We start from the raw sequence: 20846 nt of genomic DNA, 5'->3' as shown, positions 1-20846 counted from the left end.
TTAAAAAAAAACTCTGACAATTATTAGCCGTCCTAACATTGAACCTTGAGGTATAACTGTGTCAACTGACTGTGTCTCTGCTTGAAATCCTCTTTGCTCACACTCAGTACTGTTATTCCAAATAACCCTTCATACATCCAAATCTGTTTTCTAATTATTCTTTCAATTCATTACTATCAATATTACTGTAGTGCTATGGTAACACTAATACCGATAATATAAATGTTACCATTATGTAACTGAACTGCAATCAATTTTCAAGGTATAGCACCCTAGTCTGATGATCCTGGTTGTTTATAATATAAATGTTACCATTATTTAACTGAACTGCAATCAATTCTCAAGGTATAGCACCCTAGTCTGATGATCCTAAACTTATCTGGTTAAAAAACAGAAAGCTTATAAAAATGTCTGACAATTACTATTGGTCCTTATTTAGAATCTTGATGAACATCTGTATTGTTTGAGGATTTCTCTCTGCTAGAGTACTCTCCAACATTTCTGTTTCAGAGAACATTAGATATATGCATATCTAGAGTCGATACATTCTTATACTTCAATTGCTACTATTATTACTCTTACTTCTAGTGTTACAATAATTATTATTATTTAAATTAACTGCAATGCAATAAGTTTTGCGAGTATAACACCTTCATATCATGTAAGCTGATGATATTATTTAAATAATAAACAGTGTACAGAAATCTGTTTATTTACCAGTGGTCCTAGAATCCAACCTTAAGGAGCACCTGTATCGGTTAAAGGTACTTCTCGCAAATTTTATTGTTTTGTAGGGCGTCATTTTGCTATGTATCGAGGAGTGCACTGTGCCGTATACGTGTGTCGTTTTGCTGTTGTCGGCAGGCACGGACGATATGCGCGCGCCGGACCGCGTGTCGCACCGCCCACGCGGCCTCTTCCGGCCGCTCTTCTCCGACTTCCCCGACCTGCCGGGCGCGCCCTGGCTGTCGCCCAAGTCGATCTACGACGAGCCGTCACACGCCGCAGAGCGCATCTCCACGCCCGGCTACCGTTACCTGCCCGTATCCAGGGAGACCTACGGCTACTCGCCACGCAACCTGTACCCGTTGCCCTCCGACAGGTACCGACCCGGTACGTGTCCCAGCCGAGCGCTGGCCCCCTAGCGGGCTACGGTTGTCCTACAAAAAGAGCAGATAAAGTAGCAAAAATTTGGGTGTTTTGTTAAAGCGAGCTTAATACTGGTCCTAATACTGAATCCTGTGGGTCGCAATCTTTAGCTGTTATACAATCAGGTCTTCTGCTCCACTCATCAGTAACATTAAACAGCCCACAAATAGGGAGTACATTTATATCTACATATATACTCTGTTAGCCACCCTACAGTGCGTGGTGGAGGATACATCTTACTATCCATTATCTATGCGATTCCATTCATGAAGGAAAAATGACTGTCTATATGCCTCTGTACGTTCCTCAATCCTTCTTATCTTATTGCCACAAGCCTTACCTAAGACACGCGATGGTGGGAGCACAATAGAAGTACAGTGTTCTTAGAACATACGTTCTCTAACTTTACCTCAACATGGTTTCGCGGAAACGGCGTTGTCTTTCTTTAGAGAAGTCCCATTGTTAAGTTCCAGGAAATTTCCGTTACTCTTTCTTATAGGCCAAACCCACCTGATACGATCCTAACAACGTGTCTATGAATTCGTTCGTTGTCATGCCTATTTGATAAGAAGTCGAAATACTACAGGGTGTTACAAAAAGATACGGCCAAACTTTCAGGAAACATTCCTCACGCACAAAGAAAGAAAATATGTTATGTGGACATGTGTCTGGAAAAGCTTACTTTCCATGTTAGAGCTCATTTTATTACTTCTCTTCAAATCACATTAATCATGGAATGGAAAGACACAGCAACAGAACATACCAGCGTGACTTCAAACACTTTGTTACATCAAATGTTCAAAATGTCCTCCGTTAGCGAGGATACATGCATCCACCCTCCGTCGCATGGAAACCCTAATGCGCTGATGCAGCCCTGGAGACTGGCGTATTGTATCACAGCCGTCCACAATACGAGCACGAAGAGTCTCTACATTTGGTACCGGGATTGCGTAGACAAGAGCTTTCAAATGCCCCCATAAATGAAAGTCAAGAGGGTTGAGGTCAGGAGAGCGTGGAGGCCATGGAATTGGTCCGCCTTTGCCAATCCATCGGTCACCGAATCTGTTGTTGAGAAGCATACGAACACTTAGACTGAAATGTGCAGGAGCTCCATTGTGCATGAACCACATGTTGTGTCGTACTTGTAAAGGCACATGTTCTAGCAGCACAGGTAGAGTATCCTGTATTAAATCATGATAACGTGCTCCATTGAGCCCAGTCAAGACATCACCAACAATGGCTGCTCAAACGTTCACAGAAAATCTGTGTTGATGACGTGATTGCACAATTGCGTGCGGATTCTCGTCAGCCCACACATGTTGATTGTGAAAATGTACAATTTGATCACGTTGGAATGAATCCTCATCCGTAAAGAGAACATTTGCACTGAAATGAGGATTGACACATTGTTGGATGAACCATTCGCAGAAGTGTACCCGTGGAGGCCAATCAGCTGCTGATAGTGCCTGCACACGCTGTACATGGTACGGAAACAATTGTTTCTCCTGTAGCACTCTCCGTACAGTGACGTGGTCAACGTTACCTTGTGCAGGAGCAACTTCTCTGACGCCGACATTAGGGTTATCGACAACTGTGTGAAGAATTGCCTCGTCCATTGCAGGTGTCCTCGTCGTTCTAGGTCTTCCCCAGTTGCGAGTCATAGGCTGGAATGTTCCGTGCTCCCTAAGACGCCGATCAATTGCTTCGGACGTCTTCCTGTCGGGACACCTACGTTCTGGAAAACTGTCTCGATACAAACGTACCGCGCCACAGCTATTGCCCCGTGCTAATCCATACATCAAATGGGCATCTGCCAACTCCGCATTTGTAAACATTGCACTGACTGCAAAACCACGTTCGTGATGAACACTAACCTGTTGATGCTACGTACGGATGTGCTTGATGCTAGTACTGTAGAGCAATGAGTCGCATGTCAACACAAGCACCGAAGTCAACATTACCTTCCTTCAATTTGGCCAACTGGCGGTGAATCGAAGAAGTACAGTACATACGGACGAAACTAAAATGAGCTCTAACATGGAAATTAAGCGTTTCCGGACACATGTCCACATAACATCTTTTCTTTATTTGTGTGTGAGGAAAGTTTCCTGAAAGTTTGGCCGTACCTTTTGTAACACCCTGTATATCAATAATCTCTAATTAGTTTTAGCTTCTTGTGTGTGATTTCCTTCACAGGTGTATCGTACTCCCCTGTCACTCTTCCAATAAATCTAAATCTTCCATTCGCCTCCTCTAATACTGGTTTTATATGATTATCTTGTTTCGCATGGCTTCCTTGTATTACCCCTAAATATTTAAACGTTGTTATTTGCTCAAGATGTTCTCCAGTAGACTCGTAAACGGACACTATCAAGTTAGTTTATTTTTATTGACGTTATGTTGCATTTGTCCATTTCTATGAGGAGCTGCCTGCCTTTCAATGCATCAAATGGAAAATTTTGTCCACATCTTTCTGCGTTTCATTACACTTTCCTGTACACAGCAGGTTACTATACACGGTTTTCCAACGTCGCAGCACTCAGATTCCTCTTCTCTGCAGCCAAAGCCATAAAACAACGATTGATTTGTCTTAATATCCATGTAATTCCCATCCCTCCCATAAAGTAATCTGAGATATTTTCATTCCCTAATACAGCCAAATTTACATTATATACAGCAACGAAACTCTGTCATTATGATGAAGTGACCCTAATAATGAACTCTGTAGATCACAAGTGCCTCCTGATAATCCTCTTCGTTTTATATCATCCAATTCCGAACAATAACCAATTTCACCTTTCACACAATCACGACTCTTTTGCCCATTCATTAGACAGCACTGAAACATGAAATAAGCCAGCTTCGCACAGGCATGTTTTCAGCATCACAGTATTCATATTCCACTCAGTGGAACTGGTGTCCATTCATTTCACACCTTGCACAACATGGAGACATTTTAATCCTCTAACGTTCCAAATAAGAACTGCATGTAGCAACAAAGCCTCTGATGTTATGATACAGCTGTTCTAATAATGAACTTTGATGGCTATCCGTATCAACTGAAAACATCCCCCCACTGAATAACTCCTCTTTCTGAATACGAAAAAAATTTACCTCTAACACAGTCTAGTCTTTCTTTACCCACTCGAATGTCATATTAGATAGCATAGAAACTGGGAATTCGTCAGCGCTCCGGAAATATTCAGAACTGCAAATTCATATTTCTCTTCTTAGGATCTGCAATGGCGGCACAAGACAGGACTTGCCCATGTACGTGTTTTCCCAATCTATTAAGCAAAAATGTATTCACACCTTCTACATGCCTAATTATCGCTCTCTCAATCTGAGCTATTTTCATTTTTCGTCCGCTTGATTCCCCTCTCATAAATTAATTTCACAGAATTTTTCTTTGCCCATTACATTTTTTTGTCTATTAGTATTCTTCCTTTCAAGCTCAGTGGGAATCCAAAAAAAGCAAAACATTTACACAGGACAGTTCTAACAGTTTGACATATCGAATGATTCAAAAGTATCTGAAAAAGTAAAAATCCAAAATAATTATCTGTAGCGTGTTGTAATTTCATGAAAATGATCAGAAAGGTATGGAACATTTTTGCTAATGATAAAAAAAAATCCATTTGGTCCGCATTATTTTGAGTCAGCATCAGTGAGCAAACTAGTTTAAACGAAGAGAGGCTGCGACTCTGAGGACCATTAACTAGTTATCTATAGACCAAAAATGTATTTGCTGCGCAATAATGTTCCTTTATTTAAAAAATCACTATCTTTCTGCTCATTCCTGCACTCATGTTTCGCTTCGTTATTCTTGAGCAATCATGATAATTTACTGACAAAGATATTTCACGAGTAAACAAAAGAGTCAAATCTTTTTATACTGGCAGTCTTTCTTATCTAATACCAAAAGATTTTGCATAATATACAGATTGTCTCACTCATACTTCCTCCCCCACACCAACTATATTTTATTGATTAGAATACATTATATCTGAGTTGGGTATATAGGATAATCTTCCCAAAACTGAAACATCAGACAGTAAAAGAACAAACAAAACTGTTTGGGTTAAACTTCACTAGAGCTTCAAATAATAAAGTGATCTTCTTCTTAATGATAGAATTCATGCAATTTTTCTCGTAATTTTAAAAGCTCTTGCATAAAGTTTTCAGTTATGTGAAAGAAAATCGACTGCTCTACCACTAGCACTTTAACACACAGGATTCGTAAATATCGGTAAAGGTGCTACATGAAGAGGATAGAGAGGTCAAATATGACAAAATATCCACCTTTTGTTTCCAGAAATGTGGTTTCTGAAAGCGGAGAATAATGTGATGGTTCTTGTGAGTAATATTATAAATAAGTGACAACTTATTTAACCATTTCAATTATGAAAAGAAAAATAGTAAAAAAATTTCATAATGAGACTCTATGCACGTAGGCAGCCACAAGTAGTAGTAGCCTCATAAGATACAGGGCTATTCTATGAGGAGGACAGATTTCAAATTTTTTTTCATCAGAAACTACCAAAGACACAGAGAGTACTACAGCTTCACTTTATTGATCAAATATAGTCATCATTATGTGCCATGGTATTAAATGAAAGTATCCAATCAACTGGTGAACCGACACGGTCTGTCCTACGTGTCTGCAAGGAATGGTGTACAACTCCCAGCCATGTAACAAGGGATAACAAGAGCGGCCACAAAAACATCGTAACCGACACGGACCAGGTATGGGTGTCTCCCCTTGTTAATGATAAGATGTTTCAAAACGATGGGACTGTCTGTTTTCGGTGAGTACAGGTCCATCTCGACTAGTTTCTGAACAGATATTACGAAAGGAGCAGTAGGCGACGGACATGTGTAAACTGCAAGCTGGCAAACTGTTCTTCACAATTTTGCGGTTTCCCCTGCTTCCAGTTATCGCAATTTTCACAACCATTACCGTAGTTTGTGAGAAATAAAATTATGAAAACTGCACTTTCTGTTTGAATAGCCCTGTTAATATACATAATTTTAAAAAGATATGTCATCATATGAAAGATTCAGACATTTTTTTTCATTTTTTGGTAGAAGGATGGTGTAGTGTTTCGCTTGTCTCTTTTTATCATTTTTTTGTCTTTCTGTGTTGTGGAATTTTCAGGAAGGAGCGTGCGCACGCGGTCATCGAAGCCAACTGAGTGATCTATTTTTTTTTTCTGCCCTCTGTATTTCAGGCCGACCATCTCGCTACGGCCCGCTATTCTACTAAACCCCTTCTCTTCTCCATCCCTAAGCGTGCCGCCGCAATAGAAACCGAAGGCGGGACCTCGAAAAGTTGCATGGCACGACTCACACCTTGCGGCCACTCTGCCACTTCTTCTGGACAATCTTTTTGAACAAAAAAAAAATGAAACTCAAAAAAGGAAAAACAGACCTATGAGATTTGTTGCTCCGCCTTCACGTGGCCAGCTAGTGGCAAATGAAACATCTTTGGGGCAACGAAACGCTGAAAATCGCGTGTGCCTGTGTGTACGAGGGAAGGCAAAAAAAAAAGGCAGCTGAATAGTTCGGGATGTGTCACCTTAAACGATAAGTACACCGCTGCAGATGAAATATTTAGTCAGAATTTCTTTTTATCTTAGAAGAAGACTGCAGCAGTATATGTTTGTTGTCAACTGTTAATAGTGCTTAACTAATCAACTCTTACGATTAGGCTGTGTATTTTGAATGTTCTCTCTTTTTTATACACGTATATATATACTGTCTAATGACTTCTCTTTCTCGAATTTCCGGGTCCTGCAGAAATATGAAAAGGAACGACGTGTGTTGCTGGACGGATGTCGGAAAAAAATATTGCCAGAGAGCTAAATTTTTGAAATCTCGGATGAAGAGACAATATTTTGGCTGAAATATACATAATTTAATACTTTCTGTTTTGAAGATAAGTCTCGCTCCACTTCGCCAATAAATGTGCCTAAATGTGAGGAATTATTCTTTATTTCAAAATGTCCCCTCCGACTTTAGTGATATTAGAATGTTCTGAACGTATTTCATTGTACAACACATCAGCATAAATCGTAAATTACTTTTTATTAGGGATAGGATGTGTCACGAAAGATTTTTTTTTTCTACGTGTAACTATTATTCGAGTCATTACAATCTCTGGACGTGCCCAAGGAAAGTGAAGGAATAACATGGAAGATCTGGAATGACTGTCAAAAACTCTATCCTGTGAAATGACTGTTGGAACACATGTATAACAGTAGTAGAATGAATTGCATTTCCAAGTACCAAAAAACGTAACGCTGTGTGCTAAAAAAAGTATGTCTATGTACATGTTTATTAAAACACTGACAAATTTTGTTTAATTCGACCTCATTACATTTCCTAATGTTCAGGTCATTTAATCGTATACTTTACACATTATGTAAGATCATTTTAGCGAAGTGCAATAATCTTTTTGAAATACAATAACTTTGTTAAATTGTTTTTGGCTTGTATATAAATATTTATCACTGATAAATTTTATTTTTTCTACAAAAGATCATGAGAAAAAAAACAGAAACGCATTTTCATGTACTTGGGACATGGCATTTTTGTGGTCAATAAAAATGTTTTGGCCAAAACCAGAAATGAATGAGATTTGAGAGAGTTCCTTGACAAGGGTTCGAAGGATGTCCAAGTTTTACTATTCCGATGAAACCTTCCAGCTTTTGTCGAGGATTCCATTTTTATCTTCTTTTTTTCTAAGAATTTTACCAAACACCCGATTTATAAGCCTACCAATCGTCAAAACACACCCAAAAGCTCATGGTCGAAAGCTTCTCCAGTGTCTAACAAAACATTTTTTCTGAATAAACAAGATGTTCTAAAATCTAGAAATTGAGTAGTAGCACTTAAAACATTTGTACAATTTTGTTAGCAGTTCGGTATTGCCATAGGAACACTGCACACTCTAGTAGGCAGTTATCTTACACATGTAGGAGAACAGGCAAGTCAACGATACTGAGCCATCGCAGATATTTATTTGGTTGCCCAAAAAGTAAACCGAAAAACAGCTGCTAAAAGTAATGGCTACATACACTTCAGCTAAAAGCTTTGTAACGCTTTCAACCGTGTAAGAAGATTGTTGAAACCACATGACACCTTTCCTGAATATTACATATCATTTCTGGTTTTATCGCGCTTTACGTTAGCTTTTGTGCAAGTCACTTAGAAATTTTCAAAAAGCTCTGATTAGAAGAGCATAAGAGTAACTGTTAAAGAAATTACAAAATAGGTAATCGGACTGGAAACTCATTAAAGCTGAGACCATGAGAAAATGCCTTTCCTTAGCACACATTTAAATTACTGCAATTGGGCTTGAGGTTCTACTTACAGCAAACATTAATACGAAAAGTGTTTAACTTTAATGCTTTGTCATCTGTTACTTTTTTTGTCCCGTCATTTGTTCAAGCTTTTCTCTAATTGCATTTAATGAATGCTATGGAATGGCAGGATGTGTTGTACCCTTCATCCTTTCCCCTCCTTGTCGCTAAAACTGATACGCAAATGCCAATCCTAACGGAACCTTTCCAGATACACATGAACTATCGCCTATGCAAACTGAGACGCAAGAAAATGTTGAACATGTATAACTAGACATCATCCCAATGAAAAAGTGCGAAACTTGTTTCGTGGGCGATAGTTTCTGTGTGTCTGCAATAATCCAGTTTTACTCATGGCAATATAACAATGAACGGTCCACCAAATGTACCCCATACAGAGACCATTTTCAAGAGAACTGCTGCTCGCTGACCGACGACAACACTACAATAACAACTGAAAAGACTACGCTACGCAGTAATGGTAAACAAAAGCAAAAGAAGATAGTATGGCACAAAAAGACGAAAATGAATACATTTTTTCGAGAAGAAACAAAACACAAAACCTGAATTCGTCAAAATACCAACGGACCTTGTTTTTACACACGAAATAGTATTTTTGTTCTGTTTATCGCTTGCAAGAGCGAATTTTTTTTAGAAAATACGGATAGTTTTTTATTGAAATGTTGCCTTTGAAAGTGTATGTGCTTTTTTACTTTTTTATTTTGATAAGATCGCATTTTTCACAAGAAGAAGAAGGAGAAACCTAGTACCAGCATGACGACTCAGAATTTTTGGTAAGAAATGTTTGGAATGGTTTTTTCTCTTTTTTGTGTTTTGATATTTCTCTTGTGTTATGCGAAATGTGTTGGAAGAGATGGTTTCCATGGTTGTGCATGCAGCATGAAGCTGTAGCAACTGTTTTTCGCACTGCAAAAAACATTCATAAAGACTGACAAGAGAAAGCTAGCAAAGCTATGATTTTTTTGCGAAAGGAAACGAAAAAAAGACCTCTAGGAAACGAGTAATCTAGATTTAAAATTCACCCAGATTGGGACGTACGATTGAAGTATCAGATAACTTGACGATTTGTAGCAGAAATAACTTCAACAACTGATTGTTCTATGCTGAATAGTAAGCTTCAAGCAAAACCAAAACTAACGCTTTTATGGCTGGCTTGCATAACTGCAGCATGCGAACCTGCACGTAAATTAATGCCAAATATTATAACTTGCAGCAGCGTTATAGTCCTTAAAGACAACAGAGGTGTAGATTTTGACAGTTGTTTCTCTCACCATCAGAATTCACTACTTTAAAGTATACATTGCTTTATTTACCAAATTCTCAAAACAGGTATTTTAATAGTAATGATCAGAAGCACGACAGGTTGAAATCGCAGAAATACCTTGGTTTTGCACACTGTCCGGCCTTTTTGCCCAAGAATAGATGCGTACTTGTGTTAATCCCTTGCGCCTTCCGGAGTTGAGATCACCCAGGGAATGCCTTGAAGTAAACAATTTGTAACAGTTCGTTGTGTCAGTGTGGTGATCACTGGTGCTCAAATTGCTGCTATGCGCCAAGGCAACAAGCCGAGCACGATGACCTTCCCTCTCAGTGGCGATACGTGGTCATCCGGAGCCTGCACTACCTGCGACCGTACATTTTCGTGACCACCAGCTGCCAGCAAACACGTACAGTGGTTACGTCCGTGCCAAGTCTTTCTGCAGTATCGCAGAAGGAACATAGCAGCTTCTCGTAGCCCTAATACACCTCCCCGTTAAATGGTTCAAATGGCTCTGAGCACTAAGCGACTTAACTTCTGAGGTCATCAGTCCCCTAGAACTTAGAACAACTTAAACCTAACTAACCTAAGGACATCACACACATCCATGCCCGAGGCAGGATTCGAACCTGCGACCGTAGCGGTCACGCGGTTCCACACTGAAGGGCCTAGAACCGCACGGCCACACCGGCCGGCCCCCCGTTAAATCTCAGTGATGTGTTGACAACAGCGTTAGCCGCCTTAAAGGCATTCTTGACTTACATCAACTCACGACCTTCAGAATCAAATGTAACTAACGTTCGTGAGCGTTACAGCGTGTGTTTGAAGCAAATCTGATTAGCATCCTCACAGCGGCACCCTTATGCGACCCCGAAATTTTAATAGACACCCTCTTTCAGGTACAGAAACACGCCTACCAAGTTTCGTTTATGTCGCACAACACCTTGGTGGTGCGTTCTTTTCCGTCAGTGTATTTTGACAATTGCAGACTCACCCATCAAAATCTATACAGGAACTATCTATATACACTACTGTCCATTAAAATTGCTACACCAAAAAGAAATGCAGATGATAAACGGGTATTCATTGGACAAATATATTGTACTATAACTGGCATGTGATTACAGTTTCACGCAATTTGGGTGCATAGATCCTGGGAAATCAGTACCCAGAACAACCACCTCTGGCCGTAATAACGACCTCGATACGCCTGGTCACTGAGTCAAACAGAGCTTGGATGGCGTGTACAGGTACAGCTGCCCATGCAGCTTCGACACGATACCACAGTTCATCAACAGTAGTGACTGGCGTATTGTGACGAACCAGTTGCTCGGCCACCATTGACCAGACGTTTTCATTTCGTGAGACATCTGGAGAATGTGCTGGCCAGGGCAGCAGTCGGACATTTTCTGTATCCAGAAAGGCCCGTACAGGACCTGCAACATGCGGTCGTGCATTATCCTGCTGAAATGTAGGGTTTCGCAGGGATCGAATGAATGGTAGAGCCACGGGTCGTAACACATCTGAAATGTAACATCCACTGTTCAAACTGCCGTCAATGCGAACAAGAGGTGACCGAGACGTGTAACCAATGGCACCCCATACCCTCACGCCGGGTGATGCGCCAGTATGTCTATGACGAATACACGCTTCCATTGTGCGTTCACCGAGATGTCGCCAAACACGGATGCGACCATCATGATACTGTAAACAGAACCTGGATTCATCCGAGAAAATGACGTTTTGCCGTTCGTGCACCCAGGTTCGTCGTCGAGTACACCATCGCTGGCGCTCCTGTCTGTGATGCAGCATCAAGGGTAATCGCAGCCATGGCCTCCGAGCTGATAGTCCATGCTGCTGCAAACGTCGTCGAACTGTTCGTGCAGATGGTTGGTGTCTTGCAAACGTCCCCATCTGTTGACTCAGGGATCGAGACGTGGCTGCACGATCCGTTACAGTCATGCAGATAAGATGCCTGTCATCTCGACTGCTACTGATACGAAGCCGTTGGGATCCATCACGGCGTTCCGTATTACCCTCCTGAACCCACTGATTCCATATTCTGCTAACAGTCACTGGATCTCGACTAACGCGAGCAGGAATGTCGCGATACGATAAACCGCAATCGTGACAGGCTACAATCCGACCTTTATCAAAGTTGGAAACGTGATGGTACCCCTTTCTCCTCCTTACACGAGGCATCACAAGAACGTTTCACCAGGCAACTCCGGTCAACTGCTGTTTGTGTATGAGAAATCGGTTGGAAACTTTCCTCATGTCAGCACGTTGCAGGTGTCGCCACCTGTTGGTTAAATTTCGCGTCTGTAGCACATCATCTTCGTTGTGTAGCAATTTTAATGGCCAGTAGTGCACATAACCAAAGTGGTTCAAATGGCTCTGAGCGCAATGGGACTTAACATCTGAGGTCATCAGTCCCCTAGGACTTAGAACTACTTAAACCTAACTAACCTAAGGACATCAGACACATCCAATCCCGAGGCAGGATTCGAACTTGCGACCGTAGCGGTCGTGCGGTTCCAGACTGAAGCGCCTAGAACCGCTCGGCCACTACGGCCGGCCTACATAATTAAGAACGTATTTGCACTTGGCCTTTTTTTTATTTATCCTGCACTTGAGATGTTTGAGACTGAAGTTACGTAGCCAAGTGCATTGCTGATGCATTCATTAGTATCATTACTATCAAGCTGTATGCAAGCCTGCTCTACACTCTTCACCGCATTCCAGTCTTCAAATAAACCTATTCCTAACTCTTCCGAGCGCTTCGTAATCTCATCTAATCCACTCATCTCCTCATGGCTCGTGGTCTTGCGGTCGCGTTCTCACTTCCCGAGTGAGGGTCCCGGATTCGATTCCCGGCGGGGTCAGGGATTTTTCACTTGCCTCGAGATGATTTGTGTTGTCCTCATTATTCCATCATCATTCATGAAAGTGGCGAAATTGGACTGAGCAAAGGTTGGAATTTGTACGGGCGCTGATAGCTGCACAGCTGAGCGCCCCACAAACCAAACATCATCATCTCAACGTCTAGCGCCTTTTCATTTTCGAAAGGATCATAATAACGTCTTCCCCTTTAACCTGTTCAGCTGACTTATTTGTTCGTTTTTCTGTCTCTCTGGGTAATTTACATCACACATCTCTCTATTGCTCGCTGAAAAACCTCAGTTTTTGAACGGCTGTCGCACTGCAAAAAGTCAAAGTCTCACTGCTGTAAGTCAAAACTGTTTATACACACCTTCCCTTTTGACACACCTCGAAATCTTGGTTTAGGAAACCTTACTTAGTTTACCAAAAACATTCCGAATCATACTATTCCTTTCAGTTTATTTCATTCTCTATCTGTCTGGTCGTCTTCAGGTGCTCTAAATACAAAAATTTACTGAACTTTCTCTATGACTTCATCGTTAATTTGAATTATTTCCCTTTCGAGATGTACATCAAATTATATTTCCGGGACAATTTCAAACTGGATATACTAAGTTCCTTCATTCTTTACAAAAAAATCGTCTGTACTAGTGGTAGAGAATACAGTTATGGCCACTTAAATGTGGTTGTTGCTACACGTGTTCTACTGCAACGTTGCAAAATTTCGCTGTAATATAAAACTGAAAAAAATATTGCTACCGACGTTCTATGCCATGCAGGTACAGAAAAATGTGAGGGTAAATTTACTTACGTAGCTCTGAATATCCCGTTACACAGGAATTCGCACGTGCTAATCATCACTTACACAGTTTGTTTTAGTACGTGGTTAACAGAAACGTAAACAAACCAGATGCGAGAAACAGATGTTCACGACAAAAAAAATTAAAAAATCATAAACAGATCAGAGATAGAGATATCGTCATTTTCTGGATCAGGTGTGGTCATCCTTTTTTACCTACCAGCAACTTCTGTATCTCTGTTAGTAGTTATATTTTCTGACCGCCCGTCCGTCCCTCAATATTGGCTATTTACAAAGAAGGTCAGTAATTTTACTTTATAAAATTCGTTTAGCACAGTTTGAGCAAGTTAAAGCACAAAATAATTTTAATAATAATAATAATAATAATAATAATAAAAGTACTTACATATCAAATACTATATCAAAATTTTAGGAAAATCTAATGAAAATGTTTTTAAAACCCCTACTGCCTACCACCCACCATGAAAGCTGGATCGCTCACTCGTGGGCGGTAGAAATCAGGTTGACTACCACTGTTGTAGATCGTAAAGCTTAAAACTTACTTTCTCACTAAAGTTTTAGCAATGTAAAGAACTTTATTTGCCTATATAACAACTGCATAATCACTTTTTCTACTCGCTATTGTTTTAATTTTGATTTACTTAAAAACACTATCGACACATCTTACAATATTTGATGAATCAAAATACAATTTTTCGTTCAGTACTTTGTCTTCAGATTTTTGTGTATTGTCTATATGTTTCCAGTTCTTCCTGCATTTCAGGCTTTTATTTAGTTGGTAGAATACTTAAACGTTTTGTTCTATTTCCAAATGAGTGTCATGTGTTGTATGTAAGTGTGGCTACTACTGTTGTGTGTGTGTTGTGTGTTCCGAATACCTGGAGTTGCGAGTTTCTTCCTAGTACAACAGGAGTGTCCTGACATGTTATGTTGTAGATAACAGCACCAGAAAATATATCAAAGTTACCTGCTGAACTGCATTACCTGATGTTGGCGTTTGTTAGATGTAGAAAATCCTATGTTTACCTTGAATGTTTTGAAATTTTGTGATAAATTACCTGTTCAAAATTTAAATCTTTAGGGTCAAATACATAGAGGATTTTTACTAAGTTCTTTAAGGTGTGGAATTTATTGCAAAAAAGTAAATATGTAGGTTCTTGACAGTAACACACCCGCACCTGAGTATTTAAGGAACCGAACTCCCATGTATAAAACAGTTTTTCACTCATCTCAATGTTTATGGCATCGTATCTCCTGATCCATGTCTCGTACAATGATATAATTTTGCAGATACATTCAGTGGTGTATGTGGATACTGTCTGAAAAATGTGTCTGGAGTACAAATAGCAACGAAGGAGTAATAGTAAATTAAAACGTTATGATGTTGAAGTGTATTACATGGACACTGAAAACCTAGTAAGTGATAAACGTCTTTCCTTTCATTATTCTGCGGCGGATAACGCCAAAAAAACTTTCTGAGTGGCTTGAAATTATGTGTAAAGTTTGTTGCTAGTTGCTAAGCGGTTTCATTCCCAAAATACACGATAAAGATAGTCTCGATAATTGGTGCAATATGAGTTACACTGCCACAAGATACACTGAAGGGCAAAAGGATTATGACCGTCAGCTTAATAGCTTGTTTGTTCATCTCTGGACACGCAGGCAAATCATCTTATTTCTGTCTCATGAAAGAAAATTTGAAGTGTAGAAAACGTTTATTGTGAAAGGAGAGGAGAGAAGCGTTGTGGTGAGATAATACATTTTACGGTTATCATCCGTCATAGATAGTTAATAAAAATATTATACACTGATGATCACTTATTTAATACCTTGTTTGTCCATCTGTGGAACGGAATACATCACTGAATTTGCGCATCAGGTATCCGCAGGTTGTTGGTAGGTTTGCGGAGATATATGGCACTATATCTCTACGCACAGGATATGTAATTTGCGTGAATAATGGGCCGCTGATATGCCGTACGCGGTGATTGTGCCCGATAGCGACACAGACGGGTTCCATAGGATTTACATCAGGCGAATCTGGTAGCAGAGACGTCAGTGTGAGTTCACTATAATGCTCCCGAAACCACTGTAGCACGGCTCTGGGGGACAAATAGGTGGTTCGCAGCTATCAGGGTGTCATCGATTACCACCACAGATCCCATGCAAGCGCAGCAGAATGTCTCTCACTGCACAATAGCGTCCCACCAGCCTGCGTCAGTAGCGCGCTGCACGTTTCGAGCCGCCGTTCGCCTCAACGGCGGCGTTTGTGGAGACGACCCCGTTCCCGTCCCCACTGCAATCATAACTGACGATGTCGTTGGGTCGACATGTGAACACGTAGGGGTTGCCTACTGAGGAACTCCATGTTCAACGATGTACGATGAACAGAGTGCTCCGAAACACTTGTGCGTACACCAGCTTTGTGCTCTTTCGTCGGAGATACCAAAGATCACCGTCTGTGCTACCATACGGAGCAGACAAGCCTCCGAAAACCACCTTCTGTAAAGAGTCGTGGACGTCCAATCATTTAGCCCCTTAGTAGTAGCTTCACTGTCCTACCTCTTTCCATAGATGCTCACGACAGTAGCATGTGAACATTCGACCACCTTCGCCGTTTTCGAGACACTCATTCACAGCCTCTGCGTAATACGCTACTGGCTATTAAAAGTACTACACCACGATGATGAGGTGCCACAGACGCGAAATTTAAGCGACAGGAAGAAGATGCTCTGATATGCAAAGGATTAGCTTTTCAGAGCATTCACACAACGTTGGCGCCGGTGGCAACACCTAAAACGTGCTGACATGAAGAAAGTTTCCGACCGATTTCTCATACACAAACAGCAGTCGACCGGCGTTGCCTGGTGAAACGATGTTGTGATGCCTCGTGTAAGGAGGATAAATGCGTACCATCGCGTTTCCGACTTTGATAAAGGTCGGAATGTAGCCTATCGCGATTGCGGTTTATCGTATCGCGACATTGCTGCTCGCGTTGGTCGCGATCCAATGACTGTTAGCAGAATATGGAATCGGTGGGTTCAGGAGGGTAATACGGAACGCCGTGCTGGATCCCAACGGCCTCGTATCACTAGCAGTCGAGGTGACAGGCATCTTATCCGCACGGCTGTAACGGATCGTGCAGCCACGTATCGATCCCTGAGTCAACAGATGGGTACGTTTCCAAGACACCAACCATGTGCACGAACAGTTCGACGACGTTTGCAGCAGCATGGACTATCAGCTCGGAGACCCTGGCTGCGGCTACCCTTGACGCTGCATCACAGACAGGAGCGCCTGCGATGGTGTACTCAACGACAAACTTGGGTGCACGAATGGCAAAACGTCATTTTTTCGGATGAATCCAGGTTCTGTTTAGAGCATCATGATGGTCGCATCCGTGTTTGGCGACATCGCGGTGAACGCACATTGGAAGCGTGTATTCGTCATCGCCATACTGTCGTATCACCCGGCGTGATGGTATGGTGTGCCATTGGTTACACGTCTCGGTCACCTGTTGTTCGCATTGACGGCACTTTGAACAGTGGACGTTACATTCCAGATGTGTTACGACCCGTGGCACTACCCTTCATTCGATCCCTGCGAAACCCTACATTTCATCAGGATAATGCACGACCGCATGTTGCAGGTCCTGTACGGGCCTTTCTGGATACAGAAAATGTTCGACTGCTGCCCTGGCCAGCACATTCTCCAGATCTCTCACCAACTGAAAACGTCTGCTCAATGGTGGCCGAACAACTGATTCGTCACAATACGCCAGTCACTACTCTTGATGAGCTGTGGTATCGTGTCGAAGCTGCATGGGCAGCTGTACCTGTACATGCCATACAAGCTGTGTTTGACTCAATACCCGTCAGTACCAAGGCCGTTATTACGGCCGGAGGGGGTTGTACTGGGTGCTGATTTCTCAGGACCTATGCACCCAAATTGCGTGAAAATGTAAATCACATGTCAGTTCTAGTATAATATATTTCTCCAATGAATACCCGTTTATCATCTGCATTTCTTCTTGGTGTAGCAATTTTAATGGCCAGTAGTGTAATAACTTTGCCTTTGTCAAATTCGCTTCTGTGAGTGAGTTTCCCCATTTGCAGCCCAATCTTCGCTAGGACACCGTCCGTGTCTGCTCCGCTTACATACCTTTGTTATGACGTCACATGCCCCCAACACCATCAGCGGCATCCAACCTCGTAGTGGGCGGAGGTCATTATGTTTTGACTCATCACTGCATGTACGGGTTGGTCGGAAACAGTCTGAAGAGCTGGATGCTGGAGGCTGGGGTGTGCTGAGAAAGAACTGTTATGATAAAAATTCGATACGTTGCACCGTTCCCGTATTAATTAGCACTGAATTTAGCACATCAGCGCGTAAATTCAAGCTGTCCACCAGATGTAATTTGTGGCAGTTGTTCTCACAGCGTAACCTTCAGCGCGTGAGATACTCAGCCTTTGGCTCGGGTTCGATCGTGTCCAATTTTTGTATCACTTTGTTGTTCAGTCGTAGGAAATTAAACGACGAACTCGTTTGGTGACACCATCCCCGGTGGACCCCTTGAATTTGAGCGCGCAGCAACCTGATTGGCCAACTTCAGTGCTAATTAACTGAGAAATGTTGCAACGGGTAGAATCTTTTTCTTAACTATTATTTGTCAGCACATCCTTACAGTCTTTTTAGACTATTTCAGACCACCCTGTACATGGGTTTCCAACTTTAATACTTACTACGTTAAACATTTAACGTAAGAGTATACCTCTTAATGTGTAGATGCATTTTAAATTCTGTGAATAAATATATGAAATATTGAAAATTAAATCTTTGTCGCCCTTAGAAATCGTTAGCCAGGCATCTGGAACCGTACGCCATTTTAGGTATTTACTGATAGCGTCTGATACACAGAGGTTAGACCTTAAAGTGACTACTTCACCTCGTAGTAACTGATCAAAGTGATGTTCGCTAGTCCCAGTGCAATCATTAAAATGGCTGCATTCTCTCAAATATCCTCATTTTCTGCTGTACAAAAAAACAAGCAATGAGACCCACCCAAGCAGTTTCTCTTCAGTTTACGCCGGGGACTCATACACTGACGACTCCACAATAACACCACAGGAAAAAATCCACAGCAGGGAGAACCGAAATTGGTGGTGGCAAGTTGTGAGACCCCCGCCTTCATTTGAACGATGGAGGTATGTGTAGTTCATGTGCTCGCACATAATAATGTTGATGCCAGATGTCGAACTGTCATGTTGAAACCACATCCTCTCAGTGACAACAAGCGGTACAGTGGCAGCATATCTCACGTGAACAGCAGGGGAAGTGGAGTGGCAGTCAAAGGTAAGATCATCTTTCCAGCATGAATTTCCAGTCTGCTGAACTGAAAATTTCTGCCAGATTGAAACTGTGTGTTGGTCTTAGACCCGCCCTTACAGACTTACTTCTGCCGGTACCTCATCTCCTATCCTCTTATTGGTTGATGTCGTGCACATGTTGACTGTAGAACACGGTCCAGTCACATTAATGAGACTAGCACCTATGTTCGACGTCAACGTGCAGTAGCCAATACTGCAGAGGACAGCACTAGCAGTGGAGGGAATATAAAGCATGTCAGTGGGACGAGGTTAAAGGCGCAGTCATTGTCATAATGTGAAAACGGAGATATTGAGATATTTATCTGACATCCAAAGGGGCATGACAATTGGCTTTCGGGCCATGGGTGGAAGCATTTCCAAAACGAATAAGCCTGTAAACTGGCACATGACACTATGTTTAAAGTACGCTGTGCATGGCAAAATAGCGCTATCCAACTGAGCATCCACATGAAACAAGATGCTACCAAAAGGGTCTCATCAATGACGGCTCAAGGAACATTCCTGCATGTGGGCTACGGAGCAGGTGCCTGTTTCATGTGCCCTTCATCGGCGACGAAGGCTGGAATATGCTTGCCAGTACTGCAATTGGACATCCACTGGTGGCGACAGGCGGCCTTTTCAGATGAATCACGTTTTGTGTCCATCAGACAGACGGCAGATGGCATGTACGGCTGGAGGAGGAAGCCTTATGATCTGGAGAATGTTTTCGTGGCGTTCCCTTGGTGATCTCGTCATTATGGAAAGACACAATGGATCAATAGAAGTGTGCATCTATTATGTGTACCGTTCTAGCCCATACATCCTGTTATTTTTTTCCCCTCGGGCCAGTGGCACTTACCGGCAGGACAATGCAACGTATCACACAACTGATCAAAGAGCATCATGATGAGTTTACCATGCTCCACTGGCCAAAAAACTCGTCACATTTAAACCACCCGGATCGGGCTGTTCCCGCTATTGATAATTAACCAAGAAACCTAGAACTGCTCGCAGACCACGGCACTAGAGTCAGCGTGGCTCCACATCCTTGTCGGTACCTGACAGGTTTCAGGTACATTATATAATGGTAAGACAGAGATTTAGGAACCAGGTTTTAAATTGTAAGACATTTCCAGGGGCAGATGTGGACTCTGACCACAATCTATTGGTTATCAACTGTAGATTAAAATTGAAGAAACTGAAAAAAGGTGGGAATTTAAGGAGATGGGACCTGGATAAACTGAAAGAACCACAGGTTGTACAGCGTTTCAGGGAGAGCATGAGGGAACAATTGACAGGAATGGGGGAAAGAAATACAGTAGAAGAAGAATGGGTAACTTCGAGAGATGAAGTAGTGAAGGCAGCAGAGGATCAAGTAGGTAAAAAGACGAGGGCTAGTAGAAATCCTTGGGTAACAGAAGAAATATGGAATTTAATTGATGAAAGGAGAAAATATAAAAATGCAGTAAATGAAGCAGGCAAAAAGGAATACAAACGTCTCAAAAATGAGATCGACAGGAAGTGCAAAATGGCGAAGCAGGGATGGCTAGAGGACAAATGTAAGGATGTAGAGGCTTATCTCACTAGCAGGAAGATAGATACTGCCTACAGGAAAATTAAAGAGATCTTTGGAAAAAGAGAACCACTCGTATGAATATTAAGAGCTCAGATGGAAACTTAGTTCTAAGCAAAGGAGGGAAAGCAGAAAGGTGGAAGGAATATATAGAGGGTCCTTACAAGGGCGATGTACTTGAGGACAATATTATGGAAATGGAAGAGGATGTAGATGAAGATGAAATGGGAGATATAATACTGCGTGAAGAGTTTGACAGAGCACTGAAAGACCTGAGTCGAAACAAGGCCCCGGGAGTAGACAACATTCCATTAGAACTACTGACAGCCTTGGGAGAGCCAGTCCTGACAAAACTCTACCATCTGGTGAGCAAGATGTATGAGACAGGCGAAATATCCTCAGACGTCAAGAA

General features: G+C 41.8%; 1 protein-coding gene across 2 annotated transcripts in view; it reads left to right on the top strand.

Annotated features, from left to right (window-relative positions):
- LOC124550864 overlaps positions 1-20846 on the top strand; it is a 248114-nt gene that overhangs the window by 76625 nt on the left and 150643 nt on the right. For both annotated transcript variants that reach the window (XM_047125606.1, XM_047125607.1), the window contains exon 3: positions 865-1113. In XM_047125606.1, the coding sequence (XP_046981562.1) occupies positions 865-1113 (249 nt within the window). The remainder of the gene's footprint in view (positions 1-864; positions 1114-20846) is intronic.

Source organism: Schistocerca americana, chromosome 9, assembly GCF_021461395.2.
Source record: "Schistocerca americana isolate TAMUIC-IGC-003095 chromosome 9, iqSchAmer2.1, whole genome shotgun sequence".
NCBI lineage: Eukaryota > Metazoa > Arthropoda > Insecta > Orthoptera > Acrididae > Schistocerca > Schistocerca americana.
The sequence above is the reverse complement of the archived record's forward strand: the minus strand, read 5'-3'. Positions and strand labels throughout refer to the sequence as shown.